The sequence below is a fragment of the Cupressus sempervirens genome, chromosome 10 (assembly GCF_028749045.1).
Source record: "Cupressus sempervirens isolate cs-2001-9-10 chromosome 10, ASM2874904v1, whole genome shotgun sequence".
Lineage (NCBI taxonomy): Eukaryota > Viridiplantae > Streptophyta > Pinopsida > Cupressales > Cupressaceae > Cupressus > Cupressus sempervirens.
Genome location: NC_143127.1, coordinates 886,551,051 through 886,564,736, shown reverse-complemented (window position 1 = coordinate 886,564,736; position 13,686 = coordinate 886,551,051). Strand labels below are relative to the sequence as shown.

Here is a 13,686-nt window from a genome sequence, read left to right as displayed (position 1 = left end):
GCCCACCAAGTATCAAGTCTTGTTGAGTGCAAAGACCCCTTCAACATCATAGGGGATGAGGCCAGGATCATGCACTGGGTGATGTGGGTGATTTTGACGGTGTCGATACCCCTCAATCCTTGATTCTACGCTGAAAAAGTGCATGTGTGGACTTGTATCAGATTCATAAACCTTCCTAACAAATAAATAAATCTGTCATTAAAAGTGGACACTCCTCCCCAAGCGCTTGGGAAGAAGAATAAATTGTACCATTGTGACAACCTGTTCAAACCAATCAGAGTAGGGTCGTCAATTTGTTTTTTTACCTTCCTAAATCCACAACCGATTTGCTTTTTAAACTGTCTCAATCTCATATACTTCATCCAGCCCAGTAAAAGAATACCCAAAGAGGCTGAGATCGTAATAAGTACATCACTAACTTGGCCTCTGCAAAGTGCACAGCCGCTTCAACCCAGCTTCGCCATAAGCCGTAAGAAATTTTCGACATTTCGTTTCCATTAGTGATATTGTTTTGTACGGTTTGAAATCTTTAATAAATTATAAATTACGATTTTCATCCGTGAACAGTCCTTTTCCCGAAACGATTTACACTAAAACGAACCCTTGGGAAGGCAGCCCTTTCGTGCTAAAAGACAGTGTAAATATTTAGAAAGTATTAGGCATAGGTTCCAGTCACTCTAGTGACTTCCCTGCAATCATAGTAATATCTAACAGCTTGTCGCACTTTAAACATTTTGCGGAATTCGGGAGTTCTTATGATATAATAAGTGACATTTGGGTTTCGTTATCTAGAACCAAGTTACGTATCCTCTGCAGTTAATTGCAATTTATTTGAATGACTCTAGTATTTATTCATGCTATATACGAACATTCTCGTGTTGGAGTAGTGAAAATTATCTGACATGGGCGTCTGTTTCGACTGCAGGTTGGAGGTTACCGATAACCATGGCCACTGAAGTAGAAGAGTTGCTGGGGTTCTTGTCGTCTCCTTCACCGCAGGTTAGTTTTTTCTTTTAAATAAGTTATTTTAGTAATTTTTTGTTTGATAAATAATGGGTAAGGTTATGGGCGACCTTTAACACTGCAGAGCTAAGGTTTGCTTGTATTCTTAACGTCTATAAACATAGGGACGATTGGATTTGTCCATAATCAATATCTCACAATATCTCCACATGTCGCTATAGTGAAGCCCTGCCTTATTGCTGTGGGAGGACATGAGCCTGGGTCACTCACTTATATATTTCCTTTGCACTTAGACCACAGCTTGTTGGAATTCACCCCAGAAATTGATCTTCCACATATTGAGTACAGTGCATATCCTCGTCTCTTGAGTTTTTACAGCTTTACGGCAGATAGAAGCATTTTCAGGTAGTAATTGTTCCTGCACTCTTCGGAAATTGTGCACACTGACACAGTTTCTGGTTTAAGTTCTTGCACTTTTTGGGACTTGTAGGTATCCTTATATCTTGGTAACGTAAAATGTTTATGGGTGTATTTTTAGAAAATAAACTATGTTCCTCAAAAGCAAAATAGTGCACAAAATAGTGTACTAAGTAGACCAGATTTTATTTTGTTATTAATTCTGTTTTTAAATATTGAAATATTGCACAAACCAGAGAAAATACATTACGAGGCGCAGAGTTCAGCAGTTCACCACAACTAGACTCTAGAAACTATCACGCTGAAGCTAGATACAGAGGAGACTACGAAAACATTTACATCTTATACAAGATACATAACATGCAGAAGCCATTTATCCTGGCAGTACAGTGTGGAGAGTATCTCAGGCCTCAGCAACCTTTAACATCATTGCAAACCTCACAATAATCACTCAATAGGCCATCATGTCAGCAGAGTCAACATCTTTTCCCACAGGTTGGTAACAAGTTTTATTAATTCACTATCTGAGCTTGTTCACTTCTGGGGGCTTCTGGAATCTGAATGTTGTGCTTCGCCATGAATTCTTTTAAGATATCAAGCTCCTGAAAACATTAACATCATATACGAGATACATAACATGCAGAAGCCATTTATCCTGGCAGTACAGTGTGGAGAATATCTCAGGCCTCAGCAACCTATAACATCATTGCAAACCTCACAATAATCATTGCAAACCTCACAATAATCACTCAATAATCCATCGTGTCAGCAGAGTCAACATCTTTTCTCACAGGTTGGTAACAAGTTTTATTAATACACTTAGATCTGAACTTGTTCACTTCTGGGGGCTTCTGAATGTTGTGCTTGGCCATGAAATCCTTTAAGATATCAAGCTCCTCCTTGTTCAGATTATCTCTTCCTGAGGGAAGAATTGAACACTTTTGATCTTTTTGGTTTATCGACTATTATAAGATCTTTTTTGAACAAAATCATGAATCTGTCTTTAGGAATGTGCACGATAGCTGAAACTTGTTAGAGCATCGATATTCTTTGTATTAGACACATTTGCTTTAACGAATTGTGCACTTGCTCAAGAATATTCTCATACATATCATCATGCATAATTGAGCACATGTTTGCACATTCATGCTCTAGGTCAAGTTCACTTGGTTGAGCATAAATTTAGGTTAGTCTAGTCTGGTTGGGCTCCAGTTTTTACCTTTTGCATATCATGTACTTCTAGTTTGCATGTATAGCTTTAGTTTGCTATTTTCAGTTTGAAATTGCTTTTGGGTATTTTTAATATTCCTGCTTTCTATTAAGCAAGTCATTCATTCATTGTAATGTATCCTAGTTCATTATAGTGCAATCAATATAGAATTCTAGAGTTGTTATAAAGCATATTATCTTTGCTTGATCGCTTTTGTGTGATAGATGTTTTGCTTGCAGATAACCCTTGACTCTTGTGATTGTTTTATCAACTCCTACAAAACTTGTATCACAACCAGGTGAGCTCACTATTGAACTCAGCAAGGCACTTTCTTTTGCCTTGGAAAAGTTCCTCATTTGTATTATTCTAGACAGGCCAAAAAGTTTCATTAGTAATAACAAACTGAAAAATGTTAAGTTCCACAGAAAAACATTGCACACAACCAGCAAGAATTTAGACCAACACAAACCATCTTTACAATCCTAGGCCATTTAGACTCACCAAGAAAAATAGACCAAAGAGAGAAGCATTTTCACATCAAGAACAAATGCTCAAAATTTTTGGGCAAATTACACCATTCACAGATTCTAGCAGGGATACCAGAAGATTGAAATTAAGATTTAGCAAGTTTTTTAAGTCGAAACAACTGTTACAAATGTAAATGGCAGAATACTTGAATGAATTAATCAGAGATCAAACTGATCTATATATACAAAGAGGGGAGTCAAATAGAATAGAAACATTCTATTCTAGACTACACCTAAATATTAGAAACATTCTAATATTTACAGAGATATAATAAGATATAATAGTGAGCATTAAAAAGAAACATGAAGGTTATTTTAATACCCCCCCTTAATGCTCAATCTATTTACTACACCAATAGATCCCTTGAATTTAACAAACTTGTCAGGACCAAGGGGTTTAGTGAAAATATCTGCTGATTGCTCTGAGGTAGGAACATAGCGTAATTGAATAGATCCATCTTCTACTAATTGTCGGATGTAATGGCAATGAAGCTCTATGTGCTTGGTTCGTTCATGAAACATTGGGTTCTTGGCAAGTTTGAGTACGCCCTGATTGTCTGAAAACAAAGAAGTCGAACCTGCTTGAGGAATATGCATATCTGCAAGCATCTGCCGGAGCCAAATTGCTTCACAAGCTGCCTTGACAGCTCCTCTATATTCTGCTTCTGTAGAGGAGAGTGCATGTGCTTGTTGCTTCTTACTGGTCCAAGTAACTGCTGCAGATCCGATACTAAACACATAGCCAGAAGTAGATTTCCTATCATCAACTGAGCCGGCCCAATCGGAATCAGTGAATCCACTGAGCTGAGGAGTAGTACTCCTTGTGTAAAGAAGACCATAATCTAAAGTACCATGTACATAGCGTAACACACGTTTCGCTGCAATCCAATGATCAGTCTTGGGGTTTGTCATGAACCGTGAGATGTAGCTGACTGCAAAACTGAGATCAGGTCTAGTAGTAGTAAGGTAGATGAGACTACCTACTAGCTGCCTGAAGAGTGTTTCATCTACAGGAGGAGAAACAGATTGTGCGGACAATTTCAGACTAGTCTCCATTGGAGTGGAGGCAGATTTGCAATCCTGCATTCGAAACCTATCAAGCAAACTTCTGGCATACTTGGACTGAGACAAAAAAATACTATTGTCAGTCTGCCAAACCTCAATACCTAAACAATAATGAAGCAATCCGAGATCTGTCATATCAAAAGTTCTGCATAGATCCTGTTTGATTTCTGAAATCAAATGTTCTGAATTTCCAGTAATGATCAAATCATCCACATAGACAACAAGAAAAAGAATATCATTACCAGAGTGTTTAATATATAGATTACTATCTGACGGACTACGCTGAAATCCTTGAGCAACCAAGTAATGATCAATCTTTATGTACCAAGCCCTAGGGGCCTGTTTAAGACCATAGAGGGCCTTCTGGAGTCTACATATTTTGTGTTCTGAACCGGCAACCTTAAAACCTAGGGGCTGCGTCATGTAGACTTCTTCCTGTAATTCACCATTGAGAAAGGCGCTCTTTACATCCATCTGATGAACTTTCCAACCATACTGAGCTGCAATTGCAAGAAGAATGCGAATAGTGCTCATCTTGGCTGTCGGTGCAAATGTCTCCTCATAATCAATGCCTTCGCGCTGGGTGAATCCTCGAGCAACAAGTCTAGCTTTGTATTTGTCCAAGGTACCATCTGCATGGTAGGTTTCTTCCCAGGAGGGAGATCTGAAAGAACCCAAGTGTGGTTCTTTTGAAGACTCTGAAGCTCAGAATCCATTGCTTGTTCCCATTCTGGAATTCCTTTGGCCTCTGCATATATCTGGGGCTCAGGGATATTGTGGATGTTGGCCATAAGAGCTATATTAACTGTGTTGTGCTGAAGGCTCTTATTTCTGGAGGTTCTACCCTCAATGAGTTCATCAGGACGAAGATCACTAATCCTTTGAGCCCACCATTTTGGCCGAAGAGTCGAGGAGCCAATATCAGATGCTGACGGAATAGCTGGATGAGAAGCAGGAGTAGGAGTTGTATTATCTGGAAGTGACTGAGGTGGTGTATCAGTAGCATCAGATGACTCATATAAAATAGAAGAACCCAAGTCAGAGATTGCTGAAGACTGAATCTCGGAATGTGGTGGGGAGTCAGAGAGCGGAAATGGTCCAAATTCCTCATCAAACACAACATCACGACTGAAGATTAAACGATCAGTATTTACATCAATCAGTCTGTAGGCCTTATGTGTGTGACTGTATCTTGTAAACATAAGTTTCTGGCTTTTGGAATCCAACTTAGTGCGTTTGGCATCAGGAATCCATACATATGCCAGAGAGCCAAAAACTTTCAAATGGTTGATCCTAGGTTTGCGACCAGACCAGGCTTCCTCAGGAGTCTTATGATTAACTGCAAGGGTGGGTGACTGGTTAAGAAGGTAGACAGCTGTGGATATTGCTTCTGCCCAATATTTTCTGGGAACATTTCTATGTTCTAGCATAGTCCTAGCCATTTCTGTGATGGTACGGTTTCGACGCTCTACAACACCATTTTGCTGAGGGGTGTGAGGTGTGGTGAACTGACGTCTAATGCCATGAGTAGTACAGAAGGCAGAGAAAGTAGAAGAACAGAATTCCCCCCCATTATCGGTCCTAAGAGTACGGATGGAGGAACCAGACTCTTTTTCTACTAGAGCTTTAAATTGCTGAAATACAAGAAAGGCATCTGATTTTTGCTTAAGAAAATATACCCACATTTTGCGACTGAAATCATCCACAAAGAGTAAAAAATACCTGTTCCCAGTAATAGAAGGAGTATTCATAGGACCACATACATCAGCATGGACTAGCTGGAGTACTCTGTATGCCCGCCATGATTCACCATTCTTAAATGGTGTCCTATGTTGCTTCCCTGCTTGGCAAGCTCCGCAAACGCGATGGTTCTGGGTCTGAATATTAGGTAGGCCATGGACTAAATTATCTTGAGCAAGTTGTGCTAGATATTGAATGTTCAGATGACTGTATCGCTGATGCTAGAGACTGCTGAGAGCGGATGATTCGGCGATGAAGGCATGCTCAAGGGAATCGCCTGAATCTACAAGCCTATAAATACCATGATCCTCAAGACCAAAAGCAAGGGTAGTGCGAGAAACACAATCAATAATCGAACACTTATTTCCACTGAAAACAACATCCAACTGAGGAGAGTGCTTCATAATTTGACTAACAGACAGAAGATTATGTTTCATGCCAGGAACATAACATACATTGAGAAACATGAGTTTTCTTCCTCCAGACTGAATCTGAACATTGCCCTTGCCGACAATATTGTATTCTTCACCGCCTCCAAAGATTACTGAGTCAGAATAGGGAGTGAATTCAACAAACCAATCACGCCTATGAGTGAAATGTCGGGAGGCACCAGAATTGATGTACCAAGCAGAAGATTTCACATGATTTGCAGGTATGCTGGCCATAAAGGCATGGTAGATAGATTCTTTCTGCTCTGAGTGTTGGGCAGCATTGGCGTGCTGTTTAATTGAGTCCAACTTTTGATGCTGCTGATATAGATGCTTATAATATGTGAATATTTCAAATGGCACAAACTTCGAGGTGAGAAAATGAAAGACCCATAAAAATTGGAGAAGTAACCAGAAAAGAGCTCGAAAAACCCAGAAATAAAATGTTGTCGGAATCCGGATCCGCTGACTCGAAAATCGAGGCACAAAAAACAAGGCACCCACAAAAATTTGATGAAGACCCATTTGAGATTTCAAAAAACCCACCAAGAATATGTGCTCAGAAAATTTTTCCGAAGTCAAAAACTAGGGTTTCGAGCAGAATAACAGTCGGCGGCCAAAAAGGTCAAAAAGGCAGAAAAAAGATGTTTGCAGGTGAAAAAAACAACAAAATCCAGCAGCTGAAACGCGAGCAGAATATCCAATAGGGATAGACAGACCCGTTTTTGAAAAAAACAACCAAAAAATCCCACTTTTTGAGATCTGGATGTGAACAGATTTGAAAAAACGACCTCCAGATTTGAAAAAACGACCTTCAGATTTGTGACTTACAGACTAAGCTACGGGTTTCCAAGAACGCCAGTAGCTGAAGACACAATTTTTCAATCGATTTGCACAGAGGGTTTAAACCCTAGCTCTGATACCATGTTACAAATGTAAATGGCGGAATACTTGAATGAATTAATCAGAGATCAAACTGATCTATATATACAAAGAGGGGAGTCGAATAGAATAGAAACATTCTATTCTAGACTACACCTAAATATTAGAAACATTCTAATATTTACAGAGATATAATAAGATATAATAGTGAGCATTAAAAAGAAACATGAAGGTTATTTTAATAACAACCATCTGAAGCAAACTTTTATTTTGGCTCACTCGATTTAATCCAAATATGCCGTAACCTAGAAGACCAAGTTTTATCAGATCAAGAAAGATTCCGACAATCATTTAGCCAAACGGACACTGCTCCTTATCAGTCAGCATAGTATAAATGTTTTTTGCAGTTTTGGTTGAAGATGGTTCCATGTTTCCACTAAACTGCACCAATGAATTCTGAGTCCTCTATTCAGAGCTTTAGGAGGACCTACACTCTTGATAGATAATTCAAAATGAGAAAGTCCTTTTCTGAAACTTAGTGTTAAGTTCGTAACACGATAATCTACAGGTCTGAGTGTGAAGACCGCACCTAATCTTCTCCTGTCTAAGTATCATATAAATGGCATTTAATACATACCTATATACCTCTTGTGATAGGCGGCGACTTCTTAGAAGATTGTTTTGATAGTTAATACTAATCTAACACATTGTGTTAGTTGGTGATTAATTATTAATAATCTTGCAGATCGCCGATTTCTGGGAGAGGATGTGTGCCGACTTAGGAAGGGACATGCCCCTTTGAGGGAAATGCCCTTTAGTCATGATATTTAGGAAGGGTATTATTGCAGTTTGAAGGACACACAAATACATCAAGTCTGCTCCCTCAAGACATCAAGGCTGCTCCCTCAAACAATAATACCCAGTCGATTTATTGCAGAGATAAAACTACTTTCGGATCAAAATAAAGATTGACAACCACTTCAGAATTATAAGAAGTTCATTTTCAGCAATCAAGGATAGATTAAAAGTCTGATTAGAGGCACAGAATTTGCAAAAACTTTACATGGTATCAGAGCACTGGTAGTCGAACCTAGGCTCTGCAAAATTCAGTAATCAGACTATATATATATATCTAGCAACTATCTCCTATCTTCAATGGCATACACAATTAGACCCAAGGACATGTTTGATGGGAAAGAACACTTTGATGCTTGAAAATTCAAAATCATGATGATTCTTGAGGAGAATGATGTAAAACAATTTGTTGATAGAGCATCCAAACAACCTCCAATTGAACCTCATAAATCTATCTGGAGCAGAGGAAATAGAAAAGCCATTCAAATCATATTAGATGGAGTAAAAATTGATATCGTATCCATGCTTACAAACATCAAACTGCATTCGATATGATGAAAGCATTACAAAATGCATATGAGGTCAACAATGCAACTAAGGTTCTTGCACTAAAAAGGCAACTAAATCACATTCAGATTAAGAAAGGAGTATCAATGAATTCTTACTTCCAAAGGGTTGCCAGCATTAGAGATGAATTGTCAAGTATAAGAACCATTATTAGTGACACATAATTAACACTAATGGCTATAGATGAATTACCGGAGTCATGGGAGACTTTTGCACAAGGAATAAGTGCCAGAGATAATCTTCTTGACTTCAACAGACTTAAGAAGGTTTGGCTTCAAGAAGAATCCAGAAAACTAAAGAAAGGAGGGAAATTGAAAATAGAAGATGAAGAACTGCATGTCCTTAATACAAACTCCTATAAGGGCAAGAAGAAGCATTTCAAGAAGAAAAAGGGAAATCAAAAGAATGGGAAACCCAAGAAAGATCTATCTAAGATAAAATGTTTCAGATGTGAAAAGTTTGGACACTATAGATCTAATTGTCCCGAGAATGCTAAACAACAAGCAAACTGTATAAACATTACTAGGGAAGAAGACACCTATGATCCTGAGAGTCGTGTATTGTATTCATCACTATCAAATGAAATCTCAAATAAAACATGAGTAATTGATTATGGATCTTCTAAACATATAACGGGATACAAAGAAGCACTAGACTCTTTATCAGAAAAGGTTAATGGCGACGTTACCATTGTTGATAATTCAGCACATTTCCTCTAAGGAATTGGAAATTGCACCTTGAAGCTAAATTTGGAAATTCTCTTCTTCTCAAAGGTGTACTCTACGTACCAGGAATTAAAAGAAATCTAATCTCAATTACAACACTAGAAGATGATGGGCATAATGTTGCATTCGTGGATGGCAAAGTAATAACTTGGGCAAAGAACTCCTCAATCAAGAAAGCTAGAGGATTGTTTTGATAGTTAATACTAATCTAACACATTGTGTTAGTTGGTGATTAATTATTAATAATCTTGCAGATTGCCGATTTCTGGGAGAGGATGTGTGCCGACTTAGGAAGGGACATGCCCCTTTGAGGGAAATGCCCTTTAGTCATGATATTTAGTAAGGGTATTATTGCAGTTTGAAGGACACACAAATACATCAAGTCTGCTCCCTCAAGACATCAAGGCTGCTCCCTCAAACAATAATACCCAGTCGATTTATTGCAGAGATAAAACTACTTTCGGATCAAAATAAAGATTGACAACCACTTCAGAATTATAAGAAGTTCATTTTCAGCAATCAAGGATAGATTAAAAGTCTGATTAGAGGCACAAAATTTGCAAAAACTTTACATGTTATCAGAGCACTGGTAGTCGAACCTAGGCTCTGCAAAATTCAGTAATCAGACTATATATATATATATATATATCTAGCAACTATCTCCTATCTTCAATGGCATACACAATTAGACCCAAGGGCATGTTTGATGGGAAAGAACACTTTGATGCTTGAAAATTCAAAATCATGATGATTCTTGAGGAGAATGATGTAAAACAATTTGTTGATAGAGCATCCAAACAACCTCCAATTGAACCTCATAAATCTATCTGGAGCAGAGGAAATAGAAAAGCCATTCAAATCATATTAGATGGAGTAAAAATTGATATCGTATCCATGCTTACAAACATCAAACTGCATTCGATATGATGAAAGCATTACAAAATGCATATGAGGTCAACAATGCAACTAGGGTTCTTGCACTAAAAAGGCAACTAAATCAATTTAGATTAAGAAAGGAGAATCAATGAATTCTTACTTCCGAAGGGTTGCCAGCATTAGAGATGAACTGTCAAGTATAAGAACCATTATTAGTGACACATAATTAACACTAATGGCTATAGATGGATTACCGTAGTCATGGGAGACTTTTGCACAAGGAATAAGTGCCAGAGATAATCTTCTTGACTTCAACAGACTTAAGAAGGATTGGCTTCAAGAAGAATCCAGAAAACTAAAGAAAGGAGGGAAATTGAAAATAGAAGATGAAGAACTGCATGTCCTTAATACAAACTCCTATAAGGGCAAGAAGAAGCATTTCAAGAAGAAAAAGGGAAATCAAAAGAATGGGAAACCCAAGAAAGATCTATCTAAGATAAAATGTTTCAGATGTGAAAAGTTTGGACACTATAGATCTAATTGTCCTGAGAATGCTAAACAACAAGCAAACTGTATAAACATTACTAGGGAAGAAGACACCTATGATCCTGAGAGTCGTGTATTGTATTCATCACTATCAAATGAAATTGTATTCATCACTATCAAATGAAATCTCAAATAAAACATGGGTAATTGATTGTGGATCTTCTAAACATATAACGGGATACAAAGAAGCACTAGACTCTTTATCAGAAAAGGTTAATGGCGAAGTTACCATTGGTGATAATTTAGCACATTTCCTCTAAGGAATTGGAAATTGCACCTTGAAGCTAAATCTAGAAATTCTCTTCTTCTCAAAGGTGTACTCTACGTACCAAGAATTAAAAGAAATCTAATCTCAATTACAACACTAGACGATGATGGGCATAATGTTGCATTCGTGGACAGCAAAGTAATAACTTGGGCAAAGAACTCCTCAATCAAGAAAGCGAAGTTGATTGGTCAGAGAAAAGGATATTTGTATGTATTGAATATGGAATCTAGTTGACCTATTCAAGCCTTAATTCATGAAGTTGTAGACATAAATGAAATATGACACAAAAGATTAGGGCATCTAAATTTCAAAACCTTATCAACTATGGAGAAGATGGTTACTGGGTTACCTAAACTAAATAAAGACCACTCAAGCATATGCGAAGGGTGTGCTCTAGGTAAAAAGACCAAAATTCCATTTTATGATAGCACTAGAAAAACAAATAATGTTTTGGAATTAATTCATTCAGATCTATGTGGACCTATGTCTGTACCTTCTCTTGGAGGACTTTGGTATTATATTTTGTTCATAGATGACTTCTCTAGGAAAACATGGATTTACCTCTTAAAATGTAAAGAATTAGAAGAAATCCGAAAGAGATTTAAAGAATTCAAAACATTAGCTGAAAACTTATCAGGACATAAAATTAAAACCCTTAGAACTGATAATAGAGGGGAATACACCTCAAATTTGTTTAAAAGGTTTTGTAAAGAATCATGGATTAAGAGGGAGTACACCATTCCGTATAATCCAAAACAAAATGGGGTAGCAGAAAGAAAGAATAGAACAATTATAGAAGCTGCTAGAGCTATGATTTTTAATCAAAATCTAGAATATTATCTTTGGGTAGAAGCCTTTTGTACTGCTCTCTATATCCAAAACAGAGGCCTGCATTCTTACCTTAGAGATAAAACCCCTGAAGAAGTATTTACTAAGGTCAAACCTAATATAAGTCATTCTAGGATTTTTGGGTGTCCCGTATATATCCATGTTCCAAAAGAAAAGATAACTACTCTAGAACCCTTTGGGAAGAAAGGTGTTTTTGTAGGGTATAGTGAAACATCTAAGGCATATAGGATTTTCATACCTGGACAGAAAAGTATTGAACTTAGTAGGGATGTAATTTTTGAAGAAAATCTAGCATTCAAAAGAGCCCTAAGTTTTGAAGAACCTTCTCCATTACCTAGTTCTAAAAGAAATAGCGAATCTGGGTTCCAGAGGGAGAACTTAGAAGAAATTGAAGATGAAATTCAAAATCTAAATCTTGAAGAAATTCAAAATTCAAAGAAAAGACCACTTTGGGCCATTAAAACAATCGAGGCAGCTCAAGAGTTTGCTGCACCTTCTGGAACAGTCAGAAAAAGCAAAAGACCTAAAAGATTCTCTCGTTATATAGCAAACATGAGTGATTTATTCAAATTAGAACCAACCAATTCTTTTGATGCTATTAAACATACAACTTGGAAGGAAGCTATGATAGAAGAATATCAATCTATTATGAAGAATGATGTTTGGGAAATTGTTCCAAGACTTAAAGGAAAATTTGTTGTTTCTTCCAAGTGGATATTTAAAATAAAGCATGCTACTGACGGTAGCATTGAAAAGTATAAAGCTAGATTTGTAGCCAGAGGATTTTCTCAGAAAGAAGGTGATGGAGCTCAAAATATTTTTTGCCTCCATTTGACAAAAGCAAGTGAACAACAACTCCATACACTAAAGAAACAATAGGAACATTTATTCCTGAATGTTTTAAGCAAATTTGGACTGAGGATATATATGATGATTCTGCTAGTAATAAAATATTCAGTGATATATAATATAACAAAAAACTACATATCGATTCTTCATATATTCAAGGAGTTTGAAATAGGATCATTGGAGACTAAGAATTCGATGAAGTCCAATAATGAATTGACACTATTGATAAGGAGGAGGTCTTGGAGTCACTAGTCGAATGAAAAAACCAATCTTGCATACTAAAAGCATAATCAAAATATTCTGATTCATTCCAAATCAGTGATAAACAGAGAGACCTTTCAGTTGCATAATAAACCCCAAATTTCATAGCAATTTTGTGATGAAGTTTTCTACTACATACATTTGAATAAATTAAAACAAATATAAATAGCAAGATATTGAAGTCTCCATGGCATTATCATTAACATAGACGTAAAGCATGATACCATCAAGAGTTGATACAAAAGCCATCTCACATCTAAGAAATAAATCACGTTAAAACAAAGTCAAATCCTGAACACGTGAAAGCCTGGTAGCAATGAAGATTTACATATGATGTTGGTAAAAGTATTTGTAAGAACGACATTCATAGACTTTATATGGAGTCAGAGAGATCATTGAAATTAATGGAAATAGCTTGCGATAAAAGGAGTAAAGAATGATAACCAGCGTTGATAAATATCCCAATATATATGAGACAAGTATATCTTGTTGATATTGAATTTAGAAGGGCTGAAGGTAATGTATGTGAGAAGACTCCCAACTTGCGTACGAAGCACTGGACCCATTGATGAGTAACATATGCAGTGGTGGACTATTTTTGAACAAACAACGAAAGCTATTAATTGAAGACATTCAAATGATGCCGTAAATAATTGAT

At 37.0% G+C, this 13,686-nt stretch overlaps 1 protein-coding gene across 6 annotated transcripts in view; it reads left to right on the top strand.

The window, feature by feature from the left end:
- The first annotated feature begins 202 nt into the window (after positions 1-202).
- Positions 203-13,686, top strand: part of LOC149536833 (ARM repeat superfamily protein) — a 245,597-nt gene continuing 232,113 nt past the window's right edge. Inside the window, exons 1-2 of one of the 6 annotated variants that reach the window (XM_089804937.1) lie at positions 203-469; positions 926-999. In XM_089804937.1, coding sequence (XP_089661063.1) covers positions 946-999 — 54 coding nt within the window. In that variant the 5' untranslated portion in view covers positions 203-469; positions 926-945. Of the gene's footprint in view, positions 470-553; positions 800-925; positions 1,000-13,686 lie in introns of those variants that run through there. The other 5 variants (XM_089804939.1, XM_089804942.1, XM_089804940.1 and 2 more) reach the window with 5 other exon arrangements.